This window comes from Phyllostomus hastatus, unplaced genomic scaffold (assembly GCF_019186645.2).
Source record: "Phyllostomus hastatus isolate PE091 unplaced genomic scaffold, TTU_PhHast_1.1 phas_contig_195, whole genome shotgun sequence".
NCBI lineage: Eukaryota > Metazoa > Chordata > Mammalia > Chiroptera > Phyllostomidae > Phyllostomus > Phyllostomus hastatus.
The window spans coordinates 267,104-280,477 of NW_025333706.1; the positions used below are offsets into that span (position 1 = coordinate 267,104).

General features: G+C 34.9%; 1 protein-coding gene across 4 annotated transcripts in view; it reads left to right on the plus strand.

The window, feature by feature from the left end:
• Positions 1-13,374, plus strand: part of SPIN1 (spindlin 1) — a 77,909-nt gene that overhangs the window by 55,128 nt on the left and 9,407 nt on the right. For all 4 annotated transcript variants that reach the window (XM_045833841.1, XM_045833842.1, XM_045833839.1 and 1 more), the window contains one exon: positions 9,874-10,127. In XM_045833841.1, the coding sequence (XP_045689797.1) occupies positions 9,874-10,127 (254 nt within the window). The remainder of the gene's footprint in view (positions 1-9,873; positions 10,128-13,374) is intronic.

A 13,374-nucleotide genomic window follows, 5' to 3' on the forward strand; every position in this document is an offset into this window, starting at 1 on the left:
GTTCTAAAACACCATCACATCATACCACATTCACTATCACACTATATTTCCCAAACTGCATGTTTTGTTGTGTCACATCTGAAAAATGCATTATTTTAGTCATAAACAGACTTAGATAACTGTTAAGTGGGTGTCTAAATGAAGCATGGTGTTGACAGTCTTAAATTGGTCAAAACATGTAATACTTTTTAATCAACTTGCAGTAACTCTCTTATTCACAGGGCATTTCAACATTTCAGGTATTCTCATGGTACACAGTGTGTACACAGAGTAATGAAATAAACTGTAATGATAGGGATGGAAAACTTCTTTCTCCGCCCTATTTTTATATTTGTTACTTGAAGCTGAGAATCATGATATCAGCTATAGACCTTTTATCAAAAAAGTAAACAGAATAATTTTTTTCTCTACTTGCCAAGGTGCATCTTGCAAAAAGACAATTATTTTGATTCAGTCAATATTTCCTTCTGAAATCTGCTGGAACTGAGTAAGGGAACTGCTTTTATATCACAGTACTAAATAGAATAAAGAGAGTATGTCAGTAATTAATTCATATAACAAAGTACATAGTATGTGACAGTTTTAACTCCTGGTAGAATTGTGATAATTTAACAGGTGTGATGCCTTTAAATATTGGCTATCAGAATAAGATATTTATCTACTCCTGAGGAATAGTGGTTAATTAAAGTCGTTAAGGGAGTCTAGATAAAAGATGAAAGGTCTTTTAACACAGGCTTTCTCTTCTTGATGACAAAATGCAATGGTACTTCCAGAACTTACTTGATCGATTGAGCAGACTATATAAATGTCTCCTACAACCTTAGTTTACCATTTTGGGAACATGGGTGCATAGAAATTAGGATTTGTTCTGTATCAGCACCACCAAAGGTATGATGCTGTATCAGAAGGAACAGTAGCACTTGGAGCTTGTTAGAGCCTTTGGTTGCTCTACACACCTGGGAGTGGCATGGACTTTCCTTTCACTATCTCTGCAGGTGATGGGATGCATATCAGAGTGTGAGAAGCACTGGCCTAAACTGTCATCAGGCCTGATATCTTAGGCACATCAGAGAGCTACGTCAAGTTGTATGGAAATTAGTACACACTCTTATAGCAATGAAAGGTGGTAAGATGCTATGTACTTGGTTATCACTTATTCCCATTGATAAGGTAAGAATGGCTTTACTTTTTAATTCACATTAATAGGTAAAGCCATTCTTAGCCATCAGGACAGATATCACTTCATCCCTGATAAAGCCATATACTATCCAATGTCTTTATTACTTTTTTCTTTGAACTGTTTGTTTCAAGAAATAGCTTCTGGAGATTAGAAACAAGGAAAGTGATGACCATTGTTGAATTCTGGTTTCTCTACTTTTATCCTGGAATTGTTTGGGTCACCATGAAATGCAGCCTGTTATTTGTACTTGGCTGTAACTTCATTGACTTTGGTTGAATGAAGTGTCTCGGTGGTGTGTACAGTATTGCTCTTTGTTTATTGACTACCTGGTGTGTGTCTCTTTCCCAAAAAAGTACAAGAGATTGAAGGTTGTTAAAAATACATATATCAAGAGGAGCATAAATCAAAATCACCATATTCACAGAGCCCCCATTTTACATTAAAAATTACTTTAAATCCTTAATCCCACATTTTTGTTTGTATCTGCTCTTAGATTGCATGGTCTAGAGATGATCATTATGTCCTTTTCATACCTTCTTGCAGTCACTGTTTGCTTCTATATAGACTGGTTCAACTAAAGTAAGCTTTATTTTTTATTGAAGTTTTTTCTTGTTTTAAAAATCTAAGTAAGCAATTAGAAATTAAAGTTACGTGTAAGTACTTGTTAATATATAGTTTTTAACTTTATAGTATAAAACATTTTAAATATATATAAAAATAGAGTAGTATATAATATATCCTGAGCACCTATTACCCACCTTCAGTAATTATCAAATGTGCCCATTAATTATTCGTACTATATTACTTATTACTTAGGGACTTTCTGAACCTTGTCTTCAAGTAGATGCTGATTGGAAGAAATTAAATATTTATAAATACTTGGAAACTTCTGCTGCAAGGGCACTCAAGGCCAATAATTGGAAAGCTTGATTAATAATTTTCAAAAGTAATTTATTTTATTTTACTTTTTTAAAGATTTTATTTATTTTTAGAGAAGAGGGGGAGGGAGGGAGAAAGGTGGAGAAAAACATTGATGTGCAAGAGATACATAGATCAGTTGCCTCTCACACACCCCTTGCTGGGAACCCGGCCTACAACCCACGCGTGTACCCTGACTGGGAATTGAACCAGCAACCTTTAGGTTTGCAAACCATCACTCACTCCACTGAGCCACACAAGCCAGGGCTAAAAAGTAATATATTTTAATTACTTATTTTACCTTCAGTGTGTAATCAGGATAAAACTGTCTTTGTTGCCTCTGATTTTTCAGTCAAATTAAGTTGTTTATTAAACAAATTGGAGAGGAATGGTATCTGTATTAGCTCCTTTTTTAGAACTAGTGTGAATTCATTCTAAAAGTAGAATTACCCTCAATTAAAACAAGGCAATAGGAATAAAATTTGGAATTGATAACATTACAGTGTATAAGTCTGGCTTTATATATAATTGCTTATAGAATTGGCACATTCACTGCATTAATTTATCTGCAGTTAAATTTGAAAATTGTATGTTATCTGCTTATAATAGTAAAATACTGCCCTGGCTGGTGTGGCTCAGTTGATTGAGTGCCAGCCTGTGAGCCAAAGGGTTGTTGGTTCAATTTGCAGTCAGGGCACATGCCTGGGTTTCGGGTCAGGTCCCTGGTGAGGGGAATACAATTGATGTTTTTCTTCTTCTCTTTCTCTTTCCCTTCTCTCTACTCCCTAAAGTAAATAAGTAAAATCTTTTTTAAAAAAGTAAAATACTTAAGTCATTGCAGACAAATTTTAAAAACACAGGTAAACACGGAAGAAGACAACTATTTCTAATGCCATCATCCAGGAATTATAGCTGTTAATAATTTAATGCATATTTTAAGTTTTTTTCTGTATATCTGTATGGATAATTGCATGTATAAAGTTTTCCAACAGTCACATTTTCTTCATTTGTGGGTATTTAAAAATGTCTTTAAACTCTTTTCTCTGACTTAATAGCCATGTAGTTATTTCATTATAAAGATACACTACTAATTTTTGAATCATTGGGACTTGTTGAACATTTTTTATTTCCAACTTCCCCTTTTATGAACACTGCTCAGAACATCACTGTAACTACATGTTTGTGCTCATCCATTATTATTATTATTGATAATTTTCCTATATGTGGAATCACTGGGCAACAGAGAGCCAAATTGTTTACCAACAGGGTTGTATCAATTCTATAAACAGAGAAAAATAGTATTTCACTAATTATATTATAACAACTTCTCAAAATTTGCAGTTTTTGTTATTGATATAGAAAGGTCACTTTACCCAGCAGATCAGAACACTGAGAGACTTTTGAAACATAGAAAGTAGGTGGGGACAGATTTATATAAAAAGCTGAGCTGAGCTGAGGAACTCACCGCCACTTTGAGCTGAAAAGGAAGACCTCCAAAAAGTGGATGTTTTTACACAAGACTCCTACTGTCCAGGTCAGAGACAACAGAGACTGGTCATGATCACCAAAGTCATTATAGATGAGAACCCCACTGCACTAGTCCCCAGCAGATGCTCACCTTACCTCCCCTGACTTAAGGTATGTCTGCTTACTCCTGGCTGCTCTGCAATTGTGTGGGTCATGGCTGCTTCATCAGAACCTACACTTTTGCAGGTTCTGCTTAGACTTTAGGACCTTTACTTGGTCTGAAAAATATACCATAGCCACAGATACCACTTTTGTCTTGGCATTTTAATATATGAACATTGGGAATCATCAGTTACTTAAGGAACACTGACAGCATGAAAGGAAATTATACATAGAATAGGAGAGCTAACTATGAATCAGCAAGCTTGTAGAAAACCACCACTCAGAAGGCACCAGGCCCAGCACAAAAGGTTGACTCCCAAAGAGTTTATAGGGGAAATCAAGAAAGGAAGTGAACATTATCCTCAGAGATCAGTGTCATGTTCATTGAAGAGAAAAAACTGTTCAAGATAAGGAAACAATCAGTTTGTAGAAATTAAAAAATACTATGTAAGATATTCAATAGGCTACATTTCAAGCCTGTTTATTTTACCTAGTTCAAGAAAAATTGAGCTGAGGAGTTCTTGGTGAACAGTAGGAGAGAGGGAACTTGAGTTACAGAGGCTAGATAGATCTGGAGGTGCTAGCATTCATTCATCTAATGAAAGTTTCAAAGGGGGATGGAGGAGGAAAATAATAAATATTGAAGATGATTTTGCACAGCTGTCTTTAGTCTGACCAAGTGCAAATGAGGGACCATAAAAAACATATCACAAGTTCTGGTGACATTTCAGAATCCAAGAACAAAGAAGATTCTAAAAGCAGCTTAAAGTTAAAGAAAAATGAGTTACTCCCAAAGAAGCAAGGATCAGATTGACATCTGTTGTCTGTAACTTTGGGAGATAGGGGAAAATGAAAATAATTTTTCAATAAAAGTGCTGAGGGGAAAAGAATTTGAAATTTGACTTGTATACCTAGGTTATTTAGGGTCAAGGGCAAAATAACATTTTGATGCTTGCAGGAATTTAGAGTTTGCATTTATGAACCATATCTGATTCACCAGAGGGATACATCTAGAAAGACAAAACAGACATGAGAGGAAAATAAATATAAAAATGTTAAAGAAAAAGCAACAAAAACCCTTCTTTATTTCTAAATAAGGCAATGTTTAAAGAAATTCTTGCCCTGGCTGGTGTGGCTCAGTTGGCTGGAGTGTAATTCTGTAACTGAAAGGTAGCAGGTTTGATTCCTTAGGTTTGGGTTTCAATCCCCAGTCTGGGAATGTATGGGAGGCAACCAATTCATGCTTCTCTTGCATTGATGTTTCTCTCCCTTCATCTCTTTCTAACAGCAGTGGAACAAAATGTCCTCAGGTGAGGATAAAGAAAAAAAAATTAAAATATTAGCAACATGAAAAATAACAATTTGAAACAAAAGTCTCAGTTTTAGCAATGTGGGAAAAGTGGGCAGGTGAGGTTACTGTGTGCTAATGTGTTTGTTTTTTAAAATTTCACCTTTTTTTACTAAGAATGTTTTGTTTGGTTTTAGTCTTGGTCTGGGAACAGGAAAGTGTAGTTCTGATTTAATTGTAGATTTTACTAGAAAAAGACAAGTTTAAACTTGATGCTTTGAAAGTAGAGGTGATTGCTGTAAGATATTAAGAACTAGCTATCATTAAAGAAACCTCATTTATTCTAACTGTACAGATAAATAAAAGAAGAAAGTGTTGAGGAAGTAAAAATGCTCAAACATGAACTGTGTTAGAATACTAGCAAAGTTAATTAAAATTAGCAAAGTTAATAGCAAAGTTAATTAAAATTCCCTTAAAGAAAGTAAGGAAATAAAATTCACATGAGTCTTTTGTAAACCTCAGAAGAGGGTAGAGAGAGAGAGCCTTGTGACCACCTCTGAAGGTGAGCAAGGAGAAAACATCTTGTTCTGAAATGTGATTAAAAGAAACATCAAATATCTCCCTTTTCAAGAACCAACTGCTTGTAATGGAAGAATGCCACTAATGAGTGTAGAAAGGATGAGTAAATGAACTGGAAAACCACTCCTCTGAGTTTCCCAGTTGCCTATTTCTGCTCTCACTTGGCTAAGTTTATATTGGTTTTATTTAGAATCACAGTGGTAGAAATTTCATGTCTCTGAGTTTAGGATAGAATCTTTATCTGGTTGTAGCTAGTGTTCTCCAGAACAACAGAACCAATGATGTGTGTATGAGTATATATATAAGGAGTGTTTAGAGACCCAGGGAAGAGTTTATGTTGTAGCTGGAGTTTGAAGGCAGAATTATCTCTTCCTTCAGGGAGAATGCCTTTTCTTAAGCCTTCAACTAATAGGACATGGCCCAACTGACTTACATGTTGTTTTTCTACAAAAAAATCTGTTCATGGGGAAAAAAAAGGTAGAGTAATGACTTGAGTAATGTGGCTCAGCCAAGTTGACACAAAATTAATCATTATACCAGTGAATGTGCTGTAATTGTATCTAATTTTGGTAGTGAATTATAGAATGGTGCATATGACTGAATTACTTCCTCAGTCAGGTTGCGGAACCAACTTCTTTCTTTGCTGTAAAGAAAGCCTGGTCTGTACCCAGCATGAATAACTAGGACTTTCTGACTAAAATCAAAAGATAGGTGATTGATTGTGTCTGATGAAAATATAAAACTAAAGATTCCTGTATTTTAAAGGAAATATAATCTCTGCCACCATTCATTTTTCACAGAGGGATGTAGTGGCACATTCCCAGTGATTATGAAAAGATCTTGAATTTCACTTTTTTAATTTTAATTTGTATTTGTTTATTTATTTTAGAGAGAGGGAGGGAGGAAGGGAGAGAGAGAAACATCAGTGTGTGGTTGCATCACACACACCCCCTCTACTGGGGACCTGGCCTGCAACCCAGGCATGTACCCTGCACTGGGAATCGAACCTGCTACCCTTTGGTTCACAGGCCAGTGCTCAATCCACTGAGCTAGCTATACTAGCTTGGGTAATTTCACTTTCTTTTGGGGTTTAAGTATTACTAGTATTTACAAGACTTGATAGTGCTATATTAAACTTCTTTTTTCTCTATTGAGGTTTACATTATAGAGTCTATTATTTATGTTTCTGGTAATATAGGTTGGTTCCTTCCCATGAACAGTATTGAATTTAGCTCTTGGCTCTATCCTTTCTCTCTCCATTAAATGTAAGGTAGTTTGTTCCTGGTAATACTGAACTGTTTCTACTTTGTGTTTTCCTCCCCTTTTCAGAGTAGTATTAACTATTGTCAGAGCAGATAGTATGTACGTACTATTCTATTTCTCTAGTTCCCATGATTACTCTGCTCTTAGCTATATTCATGGCTTACTATTGGCTCTATGCTGAATCTTTCCCAAGTGTTCCTTGATTGTCTGAAACTCTGTCCCAAAACTTCTGCAGGAAGCATCTGTGAGAACAGTGTTCCTCAAATTCTTACATGTTCACAGCTTTTGTCTATGGCCTTTTACTTTGTGGTAAGTATAGAATTCTTTGCTGATAGTAAAATCTTTATCTACATTTTCTTTCCTAAGAACCTTAACTTTGTCATTATATTGGCTTGTGGCATACAGTGTTGCTGTCACATTCTGATTTTCTTGCCCTTACACATAATGTGTAGGGTTGACCAAAAAGTCTGTATGTTTTTTTCTATAAAATACAAGGCACATTTTTTATTTACACTAATAACTTTCAGGATAGTTTTTGAGTATGTCAGGTATCTCTTGCGTGATATAACGTTGATTATTCTCAATTGTCTTGATTTGATCGCTATCAACTTCAACTGGTCTACCAACTGTGGAGCATAGTCCAGCAAGAAATCTCTAACAAGAAATTTTTCAAGCTGCTTTTGACACAATTGATCAGTCACAGCAACTTCTCCATACACCGCACAAATCTCTTTTTTGCATTTTACTTGTGTTATCTTTCTTGAAATAATGAAGGATACTATGCTGAAAATGTTGCATATTTTCTTCCATCTTCAATATTTAAATGGCCACACAAAAATTTACCAATTTTGATGTTTTTTTAGTGCACATTGATATAACAGCTGTCACAATACAACCTAACAAAATTGTTTCAAATGAAGTTACAGATAACTAAGTGCTACTAGCGCCATCTTATGGGGAGGAACCAAATGAACTTTTTCACTAACCAAATAGTTCTTTTGCTTGGAAGCCCAAGAAATACTATTTTCTTTAAAGTACCTTTGTTTTATTAGAATGTCTTAGTGTTAGTAGTTCTAAGTCTGCTTTCCCAGGGGTGCATTTGTACATGTATGTCTTTTATTTTAGAATTTTTTTCTTGAATTATTTTAATATCTTCTATTTTCGTTTGGGGTAATTGCATTAATGTAGAAGTTGAAATATTATATTTGTCACCATTTCTTAATTCTTAATATTTTTGCCCCATCTGTCTCCTTTTCATCATCTATTTTCCTTAGGTACCTCATGGTATCTATTTCTTCTCATAGTTCCTCTAGTTGAATCTTCAGTTTCTGAAGTTTTCAAATGCTGCTTGCTTTCTGATCCATGCCCCATTTTCCTCATGTCTTATGTAGCAGTCTTATTTCTGATGTAAGGCCTTCTTTCATGGCCTTTGCTGTGTGCCTAATGTTAGATGATAGTTTTCTCTGCCTGGTGTGTTTGCCTCCATTGCCCATTGGTTCATCTTTCTCATTATTACAGTATCATCTTGTGTTGATCCCACCATGGTTCTCTCCTGTGTTCCTGTACGTGAGAAAGGTGAGAATATTCTAGGTCAGCTGTCCTCCCTGCATAGGTTTCAGCGGTTTTCGTGTGGCATACTTAAAAATAGGGCCTCTGAGTAGTCTTGATCATACCCTTTTGAGGTCTGCCTCTTTCCTTTGTCCTGTGTTCCCATCCTTCTCATTTAGGATGTGGTCCCCAGCAGTGTGTCCTCAGTTCAGGCTCTGCCTTCCTAGAAGGCAGTTTTGCTTGGTGTTCGCCAAGCCTTGAGGATTGGTGCAGCCCTAGCAGTTCCTGGTTTCCTCACAGTCCACATGGAATCTTGTGAACCTTTTTCAGTCTGACTGGAGTTTTCCTTCTGGGTGTTTTTCCAAATGGTATTCCCCATTTTGCTTAGGTAAGATTTCAGGCCTCATCAAGGCAGCCCTAATGGTTTACTGTAACGTATTTCTCTGTTTCACAAAACTCACTAAATTTACCATGCTGGTCTATTTACATATGCAATAGTAGTTTTAAATATCATAACCTATAATAATTTTTTTTAGTTTATTTGTGTTTTATGCCAGTTGTTCATTACTTTTATTCATGGTATACCAAATGAGAGCTTTATGTCTATAAAATTGTGAGAGGTGAATTCTTTTCTTTATATTGTCTTGTTGGCATAGAGCAGTATCCAGGTGCCAGTGTGTCCCTGGCCTTCAGCTTGTATTCAGGACAAGTCTTACCCCTGTGGATGTCTTTGGATATCTAGGTGATACAAAGATTTTTTTCCTGATAGCAAGAGTCAGGTGTATTGTTTGTAAACATTGTATGTAGATTTTTCAATTGTTAATAATCCAGAAAGAATGTAGTTTGGTGTTGGTCCATACTTTTTAATATTTAAGTATTTGTCATAAATTTAAGTGTCTAAAATTATATGTTTTCCAGAGAAGTACAGATAGTATAATGCATGAATGTAAGCCAGTCTGGACTCCAGTGTAAAAAATAAAGTCCAATGTCTAGTTTATTTTTACTATTTAAGTCACTGGAGGGGACAACATTATGTGAGCATTAGAATGGATGAAATTGAATGAGTACATATTTCATTTTGACTAGATATGTATTTATATTCTATATAGCTATATATGTGTGTCTCTTTCTTTGATTTACTGGGATAATTGTGAGTTGATTCTATTAGGAAACTGCTGAAAAACTGATGCTTAATATCAGGGCTTGAGTTACTACTGACTAGTTGAGTTTTTCTGCCTGCCTACAGCAGGGGTGCACAAGAAACTCCTACTGCAACCCACCTTCTACACACAGGGTGGTAGAGAAGGGCCCCACCTGCATGTCTATGGAACTGCCTGGGTGGCAGCATTAGCCAGCACAGCCACGGTTGTCTAGTAGAGAAAACATGCTAGCTAGCGGTAGTTGTGTTGAATCTAGTAGTGGATACCTTTGAGCTGGTAACCTTACATGTGTATATGTGTGAATACAGAAAACACCGGAGCAGTGTGGGGCCAAGCAAGCCCGTGTCCCAGCCTCGGCGGAACATCGTAGGCTGCAGGATTCAGCATGGGTGGAAGGAGGGGAGTGGCCCTGTCACCCAGTGGAAAGGAACCGTTCTGGACCAGGTGCCTGTAAACCCTTCTTTGTATCTTATAAAATACGATGGATTTGACTGTGTTTATGGACTAGAACTTAATAAAGATGAAAGAGTTTCTGCGCTTGAAGTCCTCCCTGATAGAGTTGGTAAGTTATTTTTACTATTTCTGCATTTGTATGCTTTAAAAATAATTACTGAAATAGATGTTTTCTAATTATTCTTTTGTATTATTGGTATTTTCACTTTTAGTAGAGCATAAGCACTCTGTATTTAAGTCAGTCACCTAATACTACAAAAATTGATCAGTGCATGCTCTAAAGCTATAGTTCAAGGAACTGTGGGGGATATAAATATGTATGAAATTGTTCTCCAGGAAGTTTACAACCTAATAATTTTTAATATGGTTATTTCTCACATTTTGTTCACTGTTTATCTTCACTTTGATGGGTAGGAGTATTTCTTACTAGCTCAAATATTCTGTGTATTTATTTCATCAGATCATAATGGCTAAGAAAAACCTCAAACATTTTAGAATCTATGTAAAATGTATGTTTCATTCTATGTTATTACAAATATGACAATTTTACTCTCAGCCAAATTTTAAACAAATAAAACATAAACTTTATCTTACATTTCTTAGAGTTTGTTGGCATTGCATTTGTGGAAATAAGTAGATCTTTTTTTAAAAAAATTCATACAGTACTGGTTTTGCTTTGCATAATTTAAACACCTTGAGGCATAAGGTGTCAGTAAATAATAATGATTGATTTTATTTTTATGATCACTAGGTTACAGCCAAGTTAATATTAGTTTCTTCAGAGTATTTACTTTAAAAGTTTTCTTACTGTTATAATGTGATGCTGCTATTGCTTGAATGCTTGCTTATGCTTTTGGAACTATCTTTGAAAGCCTGTGCAATTAATTAATATAGCCTCAGTAGATCTGGACTTGAAGGCTTAGAATTTTGAGGATCACGTTGTCGAAGGAAGAAGTTTACCTATTCCCCTCGCCGTCTTTGTTTTTGCCATTGTCTTCTTAGCTCTTTTGCTTCCCTCAGCAAGTTAATTCTTTGCCTGAGCAGAAATTTTATCTAAATTTCCCTTTAGATAGTAAATGTTAAGTCTTTATTCATTTTGTATAAAAATGGTTCAGTTTTCATTCTTTAAATTATTCATAATGGTAACTAATTGTGTAATAGTAAATCTTTGGCATTTTAAACATTTTTATCTATTACAAGTGCAACCAAACACCTTATTTTTCTTCATGAGGCACGTAGTATATTTCCTTTTGATCTTGACATCACTCTATTTCCACATAAGAAACTAATCAACAATTCGAATCTTCGGGGCTTAAAAAATATTATCCAAACCTTCATATCAGTTATTTGTACTAATTATCATGCATTCTCTTTCCTACCCAAAATTTTATTCTCTGTGCCTTTTATTAGGGCAAAACTACTAACTAGCTCATGTGACATTTACAACATTTTGCTGCATGTCCTGTGTTAGTCAGTTCTTTTGTCATAGAAGAGAAAACAGTATTTTTGTCTAGATTTAAAAAGATAAAACCAAAATACCCCCAAATATTTATCTCTAGTGATGGGATTAAGGGTTACTTAATATTTTGCTGGTTCTGAGTCATCTCAGTTTCCAACTATAGACATGGATATGTTTGTAAACAGCAAAGTAATTGAACACAGGAAATCCAGAGGCCTGTATGCAAAACCAGCAATATATCATGTGCCTAATTTAATTAATAGCTAATTATAGTATTCTGTACTATACTTAATTCTGAAAAATTATCCCTGTAGAAAAAGTCTGCTAATTTGTTTCAGGCAGTACATTACACTACAGTTACAATACTGTTTTCCTTAAACTAAAGGTGGAGAAAAAAGTATGTCAGTCTGAAAGCATGTGATGGCACAGAGGAGTGTTTGCCAAAGTATGGTCAGGGGACCCTTCAGGTTTCCTGAAGCCCATTCAGGAGGTTTGTGAAGTCAAATTAATTTCCATAATAGTAAGGAGGAACTTGCCCTTTTACTCTTATTCTTTCATAATTATACACTGGAGTTTCACACTATTTGGAAAATCTCAATATGGGCTGGGAGAAAAGTTAGGTTTACAGTGGGGAGTATGCAAAACAGAGTTTAGTCTTGTGGTGGTATTATTTTATTTTCCATCCAAACAACTGTAAACCTGCTTTTGCTCCACCCTGTATTTTCTATATAAATAATTCATGGTGTTACCAAATCATATATTTGTTATTGTTTTGTTTTTACCAAATCATGTACTTGTAAAAGATCCAAAGACCGACAGACTTTTGTTGTTCTGTGGTAAGAAACACACACAATTTACTACTTTAACCATTTTTAAGATAATACAGTTAAGGGGTGTTATGTATATTCACAGTGTTGTGACACAGATCTTTAGAACTTTTTCATTATGTAAATCTGTAATTCTGTACTCCTTAAACAACTTCCTTTTTCCCCCCCTCTCCTTAGCCCCTGACACCCACCATTCCATTTTTTTGTGTCAATAGATTTGATTATTTCAGATGCCTTAAAAATGGAATTATACAGTATTTGTCTTTGTGACTGGCATTCTTTGTCAGCATAATGTCCTCAAGGTTCATTTATGTTGTAGCATGTGTGAGGCTGTCCTTTTAAGGCTGAATAGGACTGCATTGCATGTATAGACATTTGCCCATATTTTGATGAGGTTATTTGATTTTTTTTATTGTTGTTGAGTTGTAGGAGTCCTATATATATTCTGGAGATACATGAGTTTTAATTTAACAGTGTGACAAGTTTATTGATAATGATTTTAGATTCTACATTGTAATTAACCTTTAAGGAGCTACCACGTGTTGAGTTGAAGCAGTATGATAAAAGAATATAGAATTAAAAGATTAATAGAATACTACTTTTTCAATAGCCTGTTTTTTGAAAGAACATGTAATATTGAATGCTAAAGTAGATATGAGATACTAACTTTCCTTTTTAAAGCTAAACTTAAGAGATTTGCAAATATGTGAAATTATACCACCTTTTTACTAGATTTTTGTTAGATCATTTATTTTTCATTAAAAATTATGTAGGTATTTTTTGAATAAAAATGTTTAGGTTTGTCATTTATAATTTCTAAAATAGTTGATATTGATAGTTGTCATCCATATAAACAGATGCTCTTTTTGGTCCTCAAAAATTGTGTTAGGAATGTAAAGGAGTCCTCAGATCATAAAGTTTGAGACCTTCTGATATGAAGAAACTAGAGGGATTTCATTTTAACATGATATACCCAATGAAGAATTCTATGTACTGTTTATTAATTATCCCATAATTAAGCCAAGAACACCACCATATGTTTTTAGAATGTCCTAATAAATTGGTTGGTG